The 16,126-nt window shown below is 37.0% G+C and overlaps 2 protein-coding genes and 1 pseudogene across 2 annotated transcripts; all 3 read right to left on the bottom strand.

Moving 5' to 3' along the window:
• Positions 1-1,471: 1,471 nt before the first annotated feature.
• LOC130221762 (gastrula zinc finger protein XlCGF7.1-like) lies at positions 1,472-4,887 on the bottom strand. The gene is made up of 2 exons (XM_056454353.1): positions 4,755-4,887; positions 1,472-4,443 (listed from the first exon to the last, which is right to left on the bottom strand). The coding sequence occupies exon 2, from the start codon at positions 4,352-4,354 to the stop codon at positions 3,407-3,409; it is 948 nt and encodes a 315-aa protein (XP_056310328.1). The 5' UTR covers positions 4,355-4,443; positions 4,755-4,887; the 3' UTR covers positions 1,472-3,406.
• Positions 4,888-7,037: 2,150 nt separating this feature from the next.
• On the bottom strand, positions 7,038-10,209 carry LOC130221761 (gastrula zinc finger protein XlCGF8.2DB-like; annotated as a pseudogene).
• Positions 10,210-12,978: 2,769 nt separating this feature from the next.
• LOC130221760 (gastrula zinc finger protein XlCGF57.1) lies at positions 12,979-16,104 on the bottom strand. The gene is made up of 2 exons (XM_056454352.1): positions 15,991-16,104; positions 12,979-15,342 (listed from the first exon to the last, which is right to left on the bottom strand). Exon 2 carries the CDS (start codon positions 15,209-15,211, stop codon positions 13,898-13,900), a length of 1,314 nt encoding a protein of 437 aa, XP_056310327.1. The 5' UTR covers positions 15,212-15,342; positions 15,991-16,104; the 3' UTR covers positions 12,979-13,897.
• Between the last annotated feature and the right edge of the window lie 22 nt (positions 16,105-16,126).

The following is a 16,126-nucleotide window of genomic DNA, read 5'->3' as shown; positions in this document are numbered from 1 at the left end:
TTGGAGAAAAGTAAAGACTTGTGTCTGATGATATTTGTCTTTGTTATTTACTTTGATAGGAGTGATGTGGGTTTCATAACATTGCCCTGCTGAAAAATCCAGTTTAAACCAGCCTAGACTGGTTGGCTGGTTTTAGTTGGTTAACCAGCCTGGTTTTAGAGGGGTTTTGGCTATTTCCAGGCTGTTTTCCAGGCATTTCCAGCCTGGTCTTAGCTGGTCAGGCTGAAAAATGACCAGCTAAAACCAGCTTGACCAGCCTGGTTTAAGCTGGACATAGCTGGTTTTGGCTGGGCTCCCAGCCTGGCTAGGCTGGTCAAGCTGGTTTTAGCTGGTCATTTTCCACCCTGACCAGCTAAGACCAGGCTGGAAATGGCTGGAAACCAGCCTGGAAATGGCCAAAACCCCTCTAAAACCAGGCTGGTTGACCAGCTAAAACCAGCCAACCAGCCTAGGCTTGTTTAAGCTGTTTTTTTCAGTAGGGTGAGGAGGATTTGTCTTAAAATAACTCACAGAATTAAGTGTTAGATTAAATGTAACATGTGTTTATTTGTTCACCACACTTCTTTGTATGTTTTTTGGATTGATTTATTTAGGCTATTTCATGGAATAACGTTGCTAAATTTATCTATGAGAGATATATTTCTGTACTGATTCTGGTTGTGATCATTCTCTCGATCTTATTGTTATATTTTTATGTTACACTGTACATTTTCTATATGCAAAAATAAGTTTTTGAAGACAATACCTAGATTTAATATTTACCTGACTAAAGTTTTAATAATTGTTTAATCACTTAAACTTATTATGAATAAGAACAATATATTTATTAAAGCTTACAATGACCTTTTTCTTAATGATCTGTAGAGTAGAGAAGGCTTTGTAGTTTTTTCTTCATGTTCTCTCCTAATTTAATGTGCAAAACTTTTACAAGAAAAGGATTTCCTGACCTGATATTTAGTTAATTGTTTGATAGAGAAAGCTGTCCACAAACTGAACATGCAAATATACATCAATTATTTTAATGCTGTTAGTAGTAAACAAAAATAATAAACAAGGCAGGGGCTCAAATCTGAAGAAACTTGGTACAGAGTAATGTAAATGTTCAGATCACTGTGAGCCTTTGACTATAACTATTTATATTGTGGACTAAAATTAAACTGTAAATAAAGACAAACACAGAAGCTCATGTTCTGGGTCTCTTCATTTACACACACTGATGGCCCACTAGAGGCCGGTCTTTGTCAAGAGTGAGAACGACATCAATATTCATGACAAAGCCCTCACTTTCTGTGTCTCACTTGTAAATCAATATATTGTTCACAGTGAACGAGTAAACAGGGTGATTCTCAGATACTTCTGTGGCAAAAGCTAACCATTATCAATTAGTCAGTAAAATCTGTGTATACAGTATAGTGGCATGTTTTTGCATGTTTATAGTAGGGGAACTGACTATTTTATCCCATAAATGACCCATCTGTCAGATGAAGAAGAGCCGGAGTCAGAGATTCAATTAGAAAGAAAATATATTGAAGACAGATTTGCAGTTTCACCAGCAGAAGCCAGCTTCAACACTCGCGAATGAGTCCGTAGGCTGCTCTTTTTGCAATATCAAAACAATAATTATACTTTAGCTACAATTATACTATAGATATATTTCACTTTGAACATTTCCATGTGTGTGTGCACAATATCTCAAGCATACAAACATCAGACAGCCACTATAGGCTATTCAGAGCTGACCCCAGACCTGTGAAATGATCCACCAAGGAATAGAACACACACACACTCAAAGTACAATCTGTTTCTTACCCAAGGCTGAGTGTACTCTCAGCAGTTTAATCCAAACTGGTAGCTTACATACGAAGAAATTAACTAAGATTTAACAAATAAAATGGCAAATGACTCAGGAAACAGCCCAGTTTCCAATTCTTCAAGAGTCAGGTTCACTCAAGAGGTCTCCATGACCTCTGACCTGGCAGGGTAGATCCTGAGAAATAATTTGGCATACAGAAAAGCAATGACACACACATTATTCCAGTTTTACTCTGAAGTGGGATGACACTAAGGTCATCATATCCGCTCGTTAAGTCGTGACATATGGAATATTTGCTTCCGGGTCCAAGCTGCTACTCCTTTGAATTGAGAAAATATTCGTTTATGGCCACTTTTTAGATACATCGCATATAAAATCACGGTGTACACACCATTCTCCGGACTTCCTGCATCACAAGCACCAAAATTGCATGAATGTTATATACAGTTGAAGTCAGAATTATTAGCCACCCTGTTTATTTTTCCCCCAATTTCTGTTTAACAGAAAGCAGATTTTTTTTTTAAACATTTCTAATCATAATAGTGTTAATAACTCATCTCTAATAACTGATTTATTTTCTCTTTGCCATGATGACAGTAAATAATATTAGACTAGATATTCTTCAAGACGCTTCTATACAGTTTAAAGTGACATTAAAAGGCCTAACTAGGTTAATTAGGGTAAAGTTAGGGTAATTAGGCAACTTATTGCTTAACGATGGTTTGTTCTGTAGACTATTGAAAAAATATATAGCTTAAAGGGGCTAATAATACTGACCTTAAAATTATGTTTAAAAAATTAAAAACTAGCCAAAATAAAACAAATAAGACTTTTTCCAGAAGAAAAAATATTATCAGACATACTGTGAAAATTTCCTGAATCTGTTCAACATCATTTGGGAAATATTAAAAAAGAAAGGGGGGCTATTAATTCTGATTTCAACTGATTTCAAACACCTTTCATTACAATTCTTTTAAAAGCTCCTAAATTGTTTTGCAGTTTGTGAATTTTTATAAGTTGAATTAAAATCTATTCTCCATTCATATATTAGTATTAATAGTTTGCTAACATTTAAAATTATATATAAAAAGACTTTTCTATTCACATAGGCTGTATTCTGTAGTGTTTTCGTGTCCTTTACTGCATAGAATTAATCAAAATAGCAGTAAAATAACATTCATTACGAGCTGATTTAACAAAAAGCTCCTAAATTATTTTGCATTATGCTAATTTTTACCCAGTTGAGTAAGGGAAGTTTATTTATAAACTAATTTCGGGAGGATCACACGCTTATGATTGACCACAGCCGGTCCCGCATTAGCTAAACACATGATTCACCTATCAGATGATTCCTAAGTCACCGTAAATAAGCAGATTTGCGCCTCAGTTATGTTCGTTTTGAAGAATCCCGCACTTCCACTCCTACTCCTCCTGTTTAAACACACTTTATAGTCAATTTTCAGCTAAGTTTGAACTCCTGAAAAGACTATTTTCCAATCATGTATTTGATCATTGAAGACTTCGTAAAAATGTAGTAGAAAAATCTCATCTCGTTCTCGTGGAGCGTCTCGTCACACTTATACAAGTCAGGCTTTAGCACATTGCTGAGTGAATCTTCTTATGTATTTTCAGGGTTCCCATCTGTCTGAATGTCTTGTCGCAGTGTGAACACCTGTATGGTTTCTCTCCAGTGTGAGTCCTCTCATGTGGTTTCAGTGTCTCTAAATGAAAGAATCTCTTGCCGCAGTGTGAACACTTGTACGGTTTCTCTCCAGTGTGAATCCTTTGGTGCCGCTTCAAACCCCCAGCTGTCGTAAAAGTCTTCTCACACCCAAAGCAGACATATTCTCTCACACCAGTGTGGATCTTCTGGTGTTGGCTTAATCTTGCCTGCACTGCAAAACTCCTCCCGCATACAGAACACGAATACGGTTTCTCCTTCGTATGAACTCTTAGATGAGCCTTCAAAAGTGAACCCCTTATAAATGTTTTACCGCACTGATCACATTTGTGCGTTTTCTCTCCAGTGTGGATCAACATGTGTTGAGTAAGATGTGATGATGTTCTGAAACTCTTCCCACATTGAGTGCATGTGAATGGTCTCTCTCCAGTGTGGATCTTCATGTGTTTATTAAGGTTTGATGATTGTGTGAAACTCTTACCACACTGGGTACATGTGAATGGCTTCTCTCCAGTGTGCATCCTCATGTGTTCATTAAGGTTTGATAATCGTATGAAACTCTTATTACACTGGGTACATGTGAATGGCTTCTCTCCAGAGTGGATCCTCATGTGTTTATTAAGGTATGATGATATTTTGAAACTCTTTCCACACCAGGTACATGTGAATGATTTCTCTCCAGTGTGGATCTTCATGTGTTGATTAAGGTTTGATGACTGCGTGAAACTCTTACCACACTGGGTACATGTGTATGGTTTCTCTCCAGTGTGGATCCTCATGTGTTTATTAAGGTGTGATGGTTGTGGGAAACTCTTACCACACTGTGTACATGTGAATAGCTTCTCTCCAGTGTGGCTCATGATGTGAATCTTACGCCTGCTTTTTCCCCCAAATTAATCTCTCCAGCTTTTACTAGCTTATAATCGTCGCTTCACGCAATCTCATTCTTCTGAAATCAAAGTAAATAAAGTTGTTTCAGCAGACAAAAGACATTCAAAGATGAGCAAAATGTGAAGTGAACAAAAACCTGGAAATATCAGATTAAAAAAAATAAACAGAAAAGTTATCTGTCAGATATTATATCTGTGCAAAGCATATTTCTGAAACACCTAGCAAATTACACTAGAAATACAAATGAATGAAGCTACACAGGTAACATTAGCAACTATTAATAAAGGGGAAATATTTTCCAAATTCCTGGAGCAAAGTTAAGCATATCACACTCGTGAACGCTACAGAAGTCAGATATAATACACTTACTTTGAAAAGACGCACAACACCCGTAACAGAAGTATAATTATACAGCAAACGGCAAAGTTTAGCATTCATCAGCGATCCGATTCATACTCCATCCACTTCATACACTGAGCGCCGAGGGCGGGATATTAGCCTGTGTGTGGCTCAGCGAATGCTGATTGGCTGCTTGTGTGTTGCTCAGCGATTGCTGATTGGCTGTCTCTGTGTCAATCACTGTGGGCTAAAGAGGAAGGTTTCGTAGTCTGAAAGTGACTTTGTGGATTAGAATTAATGTTTATGTTTTAAAAGTGAAGTTTTAATAATGTTTTAATGGCCCGTTCACCGTTAATGGCAAGCAGTTTTAACATTTAATCAACAGCCTGCACTAGTATCTATTTTTATGTTACTATTGCTTCTTATTTTTTAGATACTAGTATCTTTTCCATTAAGTACTAGTGCTTAGTCATTAGACACTAGTTGTTTTTATTAGATACTAGTACTCATTAAATAGATACTAGTTCTTATTTTTTAGACACTAGTTCTTATTTAATAGTGACTAGTAACTAATCGGTTACTAGTATTACATTGAAAATCTGCCCATTGATTTCTATGGGATCTGTCATTGAGATATCAACTATTCAGCTATTCAATTGCAAGTTGTTCAGAGTGAATGTGTAAACGGTGATTTTCAGATACTTCTGTACCATCAGCAAAATCTGTGTTTATACAGTATAGTGGCTTAAAAAAGTGTTTACCCCTTACTAATTTATTGTTTTTGCTTTTTGTCAAATTTTTATGTTTCAGATCATGAAATGTATGTAAATAAGAGTCAAAGATAACACAAGTAAACACATCATGGAGTTTTAAATTAAGGTTTTTATTATCAAATCAAAACAAAATCCAAAAGTACATAGCCCTGTGTGAAAGTGTCTGTCAGAAAACATCTTGATGATCCGCAAGACTTTTGGGAAAATACTCTGTGGACTGACGAGACAAAAGTTGAACTCTGCTGTGATGCTGGCGCCAATAGCCTAGTGGTTAGTGTGTCGACACATAGCTCTGAGGTGCTCATGGTGACCCAAGTTCGATTCCCTTGAGGTCATTTGCCGACCCTTCCCCTATCTCTGCTCCCCATACTTTCCAGTCTGTAAATCTCCACTGCCCTATCACAATACAGGTTAAAACCCCCTAAAAAAATAATTATAACAATAAAAAATAATAATAAAATAAAAAAGATTTGGTGTGATAAATGAAGTCATAAATTCTGCTGTGTACCAATCAGTGGTGTAGTCCTTGCTATACTCAGTATGCCTACCTTTTTCCATGAGCTGTTTGGGTATTACGACTTCTAAGGATCAATAATTCCCTTGGTACACTCACTTGTTTTGGTGATTAAACCTCCCTAATTTATGTGTTTTCGCATCTCCTTTAACTGTCTACCAAATGTATTTTATTAATCACATCTTAATCTGTTGCAATTGGTGCATTTGTTTAACTTGCGCCATTCCCCGCCGCCTGACGACCGCAGCAGCTGTGAGAACATTTCGTGAGAGTTTTTCGAAGATCACAAGTCAACTGAATGATATCTCGCTGAAACCTTTAAGTAAAATTTAAAAACAGCTTGGATGTCCCTTAAGCACTCCTGTATTTCCATTCGACCCCCGTTAAACCTTTGCGATCACCTCATAAACTGTACATCACTCAATAACCGCCTCAGTCCCCTTTAAATTTGATATAAAAACGGCGGCAGACTTCCGCTCCTGTTGTCAACTCGCTTTTCATTTAGTCAGCAAACCACAGCTGTGCAAACTGTGAGCACAAGATGCGTTTATTGATGCATAGTTGGAATATCTGCATATTATTATGTATATTTAATTAGGCTCATATACATTTAAATACAGCTCAATATAATCAGCCAATCTCCGGCTCTGCTGGGGTCACTGTTAGCTAAGCATAATTGAAATGGGATAAAAATTAATGCATTCAAGTATTTTTAAATGGATAGTTCACCCAAAAACAATGTAAATTGTCATCATTTACTTCACTTGTTCCAAACCGGTTTGCCTTTTTTTATCCTGTTGAACACAAAAGAAGATATTTCGAAGAAAGCTGGACACCTGTAACCATTGACTTTCATAGGTTTTGTTTTTTCTTCTGTGAAAGTCAATAGTTATAGAAGTCAATAGATGTTTAGTATATATATATATATATATATATATATATATATATATATATATATATATATATATATATATATATATATATATAGCTAATGAATCAAAGAAACATTGTCTTTTGTCATTTCTTTGCCTACTTTTTACATTTTGGATTGGGTGGGTAATTTTTTTATGACTACACCACTGGTACCAATATATCCAAAAATGTAAAGGTTTGGATACGAGAGAATGAAAATAACACTGACAGATTTTGTTTTAGAAACCATCTAAAGTTACAAATAATATCACATCTTATTAGGGATCCTGTGGTGAATTATAATCCTGGAAGTGACAGCTACATGTAAAAATTTAACACTGCATACACCTTTGCAAAAGCGCCTGCATTCTCTAAGAGAAGACTAATATTGCAGCTCATAAAAGACTTATTGCTATTAAATGACGTATGCAAATAATAAGTTATATGTCAATATCACCTGTGCAATATCAGACACCACCTGTGAGAACAGCACAGTTATATTCATTAACTCAGTTCATCTCATTCATGTAATGCAGTGCGTGCAGGGCCGGTGGGCGCATGCTGAATTTTTTGGTTGTTAGTTTTGATTAACGTTGATTTCAAATGCAATAAATCTATTAATATAAAACTTGCAGTAACTGCTCATATTATTTGGTGGGTGCACCTAAATTGTGGCTGGTGCTTCCTTCATTTTTGAAGCTAGAAGCGCCAGTGCTGCCAAGCAAAATGGTTCATTTCGAGCCCTGGCTCAGACCGGCTTTTAGGGTTTCTCTCCAGTGTGAATCCTCTCATGTCTTCTCAGACTTCCTAACAGACTGAATGTCTTGTTGCAGTGTGAACACATGTATGGTTTCTCTCCAGTGTGAATCCTTTCATGTGATCTCAGTTGTCCTGATCCACTGAATGTCTTGTCGCAGTGTGAACACTTGTATGGTTTCTCTCCAGTGTGAATCCTTTGGTGCTGTTCCAAATGATTAGCTGTAATGAAAGTCATCTCACACCCAAAGCAGATCTATTCTCTCACACCAGTGTGGATCTTCTGATGTTGGCTTAAATCTGACTGCCGTGCAAAACTCCTCCTGCATACAGAACATGAATACGGTTTCTCCTTGGTATGAACTCTTAGATGGACCCTCAGACTTGAAACCCTTGCAAATGTTTTACCACATTGATCACATTTGTGTGTTTTCACACCAGTGTGGATCCTCACATGTTGATTAAGGTGTGATAATTGTCGGAAACTCTTTCCACACTGGGTACATATGTGTGGTTTCTCTCCAGTGTGGATCATTAGGTGTTTATTAAAGTTTGATGATTGTCTGAAACTCTTTCCACAATGGGTACATGTGAATGGTTTCTCTCCAGTGTGGACCATCAGGTGTTCATTAAGGTGTGTTGATATTCTGAAACTCTTACCACACTGTGTACATGTAAATGGCTTCTCTCCAGTGTGGATCCTCATGTGTTTAATAAGGCTTGATGAATGTCTGAAACTCTGTCCACACCGGGTACAGGTGAATGGCTTCTCTCCAGTGTGGATCAGCATGTGTTTATTAAAGTTTGATGAATGGCTGAAACTCTTTCCACACTGGATACATGTGAATAGTTTCTCTCCAGTGTGGACCATTGTGTGGCTTTTTAGAGATGATGATAGTGTGAATCTCTGCAGTGCAGGCAAAAAAATGTCTCTCCTTTTCATTAAAAAATGCTGTACTCGGGTATTTCCAGCTTTAACCAGTTCATCATCTTCGCTTCACGCAATCCCATTCTTCTGAAATAAAAATCAAAGTAAATAAAGTTCTGTTAAAAGATATTCAACAGAGTACATTATCTGTCAGATATTAAATATGTGCAAAGCATATTTCTGAAACCACCACAGTTAGTAAATTACACTAGAAATACAAATAAATAAAAGACACAGATAACATTAGTGACTATGAATAAAGAATGATAAATATTTTCCTAATGTTAAAGACACTTTGGGTGATTGACTTCAGAAACATTTTAGCTGTGCTGATTAAATGTATCTTCACATTTCGATAGTAATGATTAAAGTAAACAATCTAAATGTGTTTATGAGTATTTTTATATTCTGGATTAGGCACAGGACCAAAAATGTTTGTCAAATTATAAATTTAAGGCCGAAAATTATGATGGGTATCCCAAACTGTGTCAACAAATGTAGATTTGTTTCATTCAGATCAAAATCTGAGCAAAACCTGAAGAGAAAGGAAACTGGAAACATTGGATGAATAATTAAACATATAATTATACAGGGTTCATACACATTACTACTAAAATTTCATGACTTTTCCAAGACGTCCAAATAAATTTTCATGACCTAATGTTTGCAGCATATCGTAAAACACACAACAATCTATTTAGTTTCTATTTATGTCAAATTTATTTAGATACTGCTTACACCACACTAATAATGTGAGAGTATGTGACTGGCCAAGGACAGAAAATAAGTAAATAACCAATATTCAAGTATAGATATCTAATTTCCATGACTTTTCCAGGTTTTCCATGACCGTATGAACCCTGATTGTATCTGTGCAAAGCATTTTTCAGAAACAACCAGTAAATTACACTAGAATTACAAATGAATAAAGCTACACAGACAACATTAGCAACTATGAATAAAGGTAAGATGTTTTCCTAATTCCTGGAGTTATAACACTCGTGAACGCTACAGAAGTCAGATATAATACACTTACTTTGAAAAGACGCACAACACCCGTAACAGAAGTATAATTATACAGCAAACAGCAAAGTTTAGCATTCATCAGCGATCCGATTCATACTCCATCCACTTCATACACTGAGCGCCGAGGGCGGGATATTAGCCTGTGTGTGGCTCAGCGAATGCTGATTGGCTGCTGTTTGTTACTCAGCGAATGCTGATTGGTTGCCTGTGTTGCTTAGCGAATGCTGATTGCCTCAATCACTGTCGGCTAAAGAGAAAGGTTTTGGGGTCTGAAAGTGGCTTTGTAGTTTAGAATTAATGTTTATGTTTTATAAAATTGTTATAATAAACGTCCATGCTGCTTTATAACATCATGAATAGACCTAAAGCAGTTTTGTTTTGTGACTCAGATCAAAATATTCTGTTTTCCTCAGTTCTGCCTAGGAGAAAAGTAAAGACTTGTGTCTGATGATGTTTGTCTTTGTTATTTAGTTTGATGGAAGAAATGTGGGTTTTTTAACCTAATAAAAGGATTTATCTTAAAATAACCCACATAATTAACAGAATAAACTTTCTATTATTTATTTTTTTGTATTATTCAACCTCGTTTTAGGTGTCAAAATCACTGTTTAACCCAGAGTTTTAAACTTCAACAATGAAAATAACATTTTAAAATTTTATTTATCTGGTACCTGTTAATGTATCTTAATTAAGCACTAGTGAAATCATTTAAATATTTTAAAGTTATTGACGAGAGACTATTATCAATATTATTTTATGTACAAAATATAGCTGTCGCACACATGGGCGTAGCAACCGGGGTGGACGGGGGGATCCGTCCCCCTCACTTTTAGAGACAGACCATTTAGAAACAGGTGATTAATAATTATATGAACGTATGATCTCATACAGCCATCGCCCCCCAACTTTTAAAATGTCCGCTACGATCCTGCACAGCATCAGTGTCATTTCCACCACAACACTGTAATGTCGCTTTAAAAAGTTTGTGTGAAAGATTGTTTAGGTGGTTTCTATGAAAATTAATAATGACATCAGAGCACGTGTTCAAGATGGAGGGAATTTAAATTTATCAACAACACATGAAGAAAAATCAGGGTAAATATCGCTTCACAGAGTAATACATTTATTCTACGCCATTTCCGAACATGCTGTACCTTTAAAAATGTCTTCAAAAACCAAATGAAATTAAGGTAAAAGAGAGTATTTTGTATATATGAAATGCTAGTTTCAATTCAAAGCTAATTGGTGACGCTATCTTTAATCTTTTCACAATAAACTGTAAAAAATGTCATTTCCACCACACTACCCTGTAACATATGGGCTGCAGCTGAAGAAAGGGATTGCCCTTAAATACCCTATGCCAAGGCATCTGGCGTCAGACCTGGTTGCTTGGTTAGCCCTGGGGATCCGTTCTTTAGTCTGTAACAGGGGTGTCCAAACTCGGTCCCGGAGGACCGGTGTCCTGCACAGTTTAGCTCCAACTTCTTCCAACACACCTGCCTAGAAGTCTAGTATACCTAGAAAGAGCTTGATTAGCTGGTTCATGTGTGTTTAATTGGGGTTAGAACTAAAATATGCAGGAGACCGGCCCTCCAGGACCGAGTTTGGACACCACTGGTCTATAATCTATATTACAGATGGTAAGTGAGAAACCATTGGTCAGTCAGTAGAGAATGGGTGTGACATGACCAATAGTTAAAACACATCTACTTCCCAACATCGAGGCAGAAAGGTCCCGGTTAAAAGACCTCCACAAAAGTGCCCCTGAGGGGGCAGACCGCGTTTCTGTACCCACGTGACTCACCTGAGTCCACGTTTCTTATTTTCCGGCAGATTAAACCAATTTAAAGTTTGCGTCTCGCGTATCTTCCGATCTGCGTCGCAAGCTCCACGCATCAAGAAAAGACTTCTTAAAAGACTCCATCTTCCACCTATCAGAGAAACTCGCCTCACATGAGAAAGAGACAGACCCATTAAATCCAGGTATTTAGTCGTGCGTTAAAGCTGTGGCCCTTTCAAAAAGGTGTTTTTTATACTCTTGGTGGTCTTTAACAGTTGTGTGGAACTGAGCGAGGGTTGCCATTCTTTTACATTAACTCTTTTACTTCCTCGCTGTCTTTCGTTTATGTTTTTTTTAGTTGTTGTTGTTTTGTACGTTTGTTTGCTATATGTTAGACTAGACTAGTCCATAAATCACGCTATAACCATGTTGGATTGTCTTTGTTTTGCCTCACAGAAAAGGTCAATTTAATGATAGAGCCTTGATACAAGCTTTACTAAACCATTCATTCATTCCTTTTCTTTATTAATCCGGGGTCACCACAGCTGAATGAACCACCAACTTACCCAGCATATGTTTTACACAGCAGATGCCCTTCCAGCTGCAACTCATCTCTGGGAAACATCCATACAGACTCATTCACACTCATACACTACGGACAATTTAGCCTACCCAATTCACCTGTACCACATGTCTTTGGACTGTGGGGGAAACCGGAGGAAACCCACGCGCAAACTCCACACAGAAACGCCAACTGACCCAGCCGAGGCTCGAACCAGCGACCTTCTTACTGTGAGGCGACAGTGCTAACCACTGCGCCGCCATTACTAAGCCAAGTTTATTAAAACCTCTAAACTACTCATCTACTTCACAAGAGGTGGTCATACTTCCCTTTCTAAATAAATAAACAATTACAGAGGCGAAGTCATTGTTATATTTATTGTGTTAAATTAAATATAAGTTAATTCAGAATATTCATTCATTCATTTTCTTTTCGGTTTAGTCCCTTTATTAATCCAGGGTCGCCACAGCGGAATGAACCGCCAACCTATCCAGCACGTTTTTACGCAGCGGATACCCTTCCAGCCGCAACCCATCTCTGGGAAATAATTCAGAATATTAATAACTAATATTCATAAACTTGAGCAAATTTCGCTACAGACCTCTGTGGTGGAGAAGACATTTATGGTTTCAAAACAGTTGATTTGGATTGTGAAAATACAGGGGTTGGACAATGAAACTGAAACACTGGCCGAATTAGTGTTGGAGGTTTCATGGCTAAATGTGAGCAGTAAATATTTTAACCCTGATTTCATTAGTATCATGTGATCTTAGCAGTTATAGCAAGTGAAATGTTTGGCTAGGAAGTTGTAAAACTGTAAATTGTTACTGTCAATTCAATTCCAATTTATATATAATATTTATATATAAATTCATCCATAACAGAGTTAACATATACAAAAAAACGTTTCATTAATTTTATTAATGTAGTAAAACATTCAATCATTTATGTTTGGCAAAAGCTGAATTATAAAAAGTAAATATGCTTTCAATAAGATACTGGTTTCAGAGTTTTATTCCTTCATTTTTTGAAATGTCAAATACACATGCAATAGAATCCCCCATATTGCTTTCATATAACTCATATAATAACCTTTACAATAACTGTAGTGTAGTCATGATGCTGGAATTTCCAACTTTGAGATGATACCTTCAAAAATATAAACATTTGATACCATTTTGTGATTTAAAAAAAATCTTAATATTATTATTAATTATTATTTAATGCACCAGAGCTAATATGGAGATTAGTATTTTTAATAACTAATATAAATGAATTTTGGTGACGCAGTGGCGCAGTAGGTACTGCTGTCGCCTCACAGCAAGAAGGTCGCTGGTTCGAGCCTCGGCTGGGTCAGTTAGCCTTTCTATGTGGAGTCTGCATGTTCTCCCTGCGTTCGTGTGGGTTTCCTCCGGATGCTCCGGTTTCCCCAACAGTCCAAAGCGGTACATGTGGTACAGGTGAATTGGGTAGGCTAAATTGTCCGTAGTGTATGTGTGTGTTAATAAGTGTGTGTGGATGTTTCTCAGAGATGGGTCGCGGCTGGAAGGGCATCTGCTGCGTAAAACAAATGCTGGATAAGTTGGCGGTTCATTCCGCTGTGGCGACCCCAGATTAAAGGGACTAAGCCATCAAAAAAATGAATGAATGAATAAACGAATTTTTGAATAGCAGATCTTTGCATATTAGCCTAGTTGTTAGTGGTAGATAGCTAATACATTATCAATTATAGCATATCGAAAAAAAATGTCTGCGTTTATCATTAATAAATCAATCAATTAATATAAAATTTGCATTAATGGCACTCATAATCTTTGGTGGGTGCACCTAAATTGTGGCTGGTGCTCCTAAATTTTTGAAGCTAGAAGCGCCAGTGCTGCCAAGCAAAAAGGTTCATTTCGAGCCCTGGCTCAGCCCTGCTTTCAGGGTTTCTTTCCAGTGTGAATCCTCTCATGTTTTTTCAGATTTCCTAACAGACTGAATGTCTTGTTGCAGTGTGAACACATGTACAGTTTCTCTCCAGTGTGAATCCTCTCTTGTGATCTCAGGTTTCCCAACTCACTGAATGTCTTGTCGCAGTGTGAACACGTGTACGGTTTCTCTCCAGTGTGAATCCTTTGTTGCCGTTCCAAATCATCAGCTGTGATAAAAGTCTTCCCACACTCAAAGCAGACATATTCTCTCACACCAGTGTGGATCTTCTGATGTTGACTTAAATTTGACTGCCGTGCAAAACTCCTCCCGCATACAGAACACGAATACGGTTTCTCCTTCGTATGAATTCTTAGATGGATCTTCAGAAGCGAACCTCTTGCAAATGTTTTACCGCATTGATCACATTTGTGTGTTTTCTCTCCAGTGTGAATCATCACATGTTGATCAAGGTGTGATGATTGTCTGAAACTCTTCCCACACTGGGTACATATGAATGGTTTCTCTCCAGTGTGGATCCTCATGTGTTTATTAAGGTTTGATGATTGTCTGAAACTCTTTCCACAATAGGTACAGGTGAATGGTTTCTCTCCAGCGTGGATCATCATGTGGCTTTTTAAAGATGATGAGTCTGTGAAACTCTTACCACACTGGGTACATGTGAATGGTTTCTCTCCAGTATGGACTATTAGGTGTTGATTAAGGTGTAATAATTGTCTGAAACTCTTACTACAGAGGGAACATGTGAATGGCTTCTCTCCAGTGTGGACCATCAGGTGTTTATTAAGGTTTGATGATTGTCTGAAACTCTTTCCACAATGGGTACAGGTGAATGGTTTCTCTCCATTGTGGATCATCATGTGGATTTTTAAAGATGATGATATTGTGAAACTCTTTCCACACTGGGTACATATGTATGGTTTCTCTCCAGTGTGGATCATCATGTGGATTTTTAAAGATGATGAATGTCTGAAACTCATTCCACACTGGGTACATGTGAATGGCTTTTCTCCAGTGTGGATCAACATGTGGATTTTAAAAGAGGATGATATTCTGAAACTCTTTCCACACTGGGGGCATGTGAACGGTTTCTCTCCAGAATGGACCATTAAGTGTTTATTAAGGTGTATTAATTGTCTGAAACTTCTACCACACTGGGTACATGTGAATGGTTTCTCTCCAGTGTGGACCATCATGTGATCATTAAGGTTTGATGAATGTCTGAAACTCTTACCACACTGGGTGCATGTGAATGGTTTCTCTCCAGTGCGTACCATCTTGTGGATCTTACGGCTGCTTTGCATCTCAATCAATCTCTTTCCACACTGAGTGCAGGCAAAAAAATGTTGCCTCTTCTTTTCATTAAAAAATGCCTTACTCAAGTATTTCCAACTTTTACCAGTTCGTCATCTTCACTTCACGCAATCTCATTCTTCTGAAATCAAAGTAAATAAAGTTCTGTTAAAAGATATTCAACAGAGTACATTATCTGTCAGATATTAAATATGTGCAAAGCATATTTCTGAAACAACCACAGTTAGTAAATTACACTAGAAATACAAATGTATAAGACACAGATGACATTAGCAACTATGAATAAAGGTAAAATATTTTCCTAATGTTAAAGACACTGTGGGTGATTGACTTCAGAAACATTTTTGTTGAGCTGGTTGAAAATCTCTTCACATTCTGGTAGTAATGATTAAAGTAAATGATCTAAATGTATAATGAGTATTTTTATATTCAGGATGAGGCAAAGGACTAAAATGTTTGTTGAATTATAAACTTCAGGCCGAAATTATGATGGTATCCCAAAATGTCAACAAATGTAGATTTGCTTCATTCAGATAAAAATCTGAGCAACACCTGAAGAGCAATATAATTGTAAATATTAGATAAATAAAATATTTCTGAAACAACCAGTAAATTACACTAGAAATACAAACGAATAAAGCTACACAGATAACATTAGCAACTATGAATAAAGGTAAGATATTTTCCCAATTCCTGAAGGGATAATCGGCAGCAAAGTTAAAGATATCACACTCGCGAACGCTACAGAAGTCAGATATAATACACTTACTTTGAAAAGACGCACAACACCCGTAACAGAAGTATAATTATACAGCAAACGGCAAAGTTTAGCATTCATCAGCGATCCGATTCATACTCCATCCACTTCATACACTGAGCGCCGAGGGCGGGATATTAGCCTGTGT

The sequence above is a fragment of the Danio aesculapii genome, chromosome 3 (genome assembly GCF_903798145.1).
Source record: "Danio aesculapii chromosome 3, fDanAes4.1, whole genome shotgun sequence".
NCBI classification, from domain to species: Eukaryota; Metazoa; Chordata; class Actinopteri; order Cypriniformes; family Danionidae; genus Danio; species Danio aesculapii.
The sequence above is the reverse complement of the archived record's forward strand: the minus strand, read 5'-3'. Positions and strand labels throughout refer to the sequence as shown.

Excerpts from the sequence above, each read along its gene's own strand:
- LOC130221762 (XM_056454353.1), bottom strand. The coding sequence starts at position 4,354 with ATGAGCCACACTGGAGAGAAGCTATTCACATGTACACAGTGTGGTAAG.
- LOC130221760 (XM_056454352.1), bottom strand. The coding sequence starts at position 15,211 with ATGCAAAGCAGCCGTAAGATCCACAAGATGGTACGCACTGGAGAGAAA.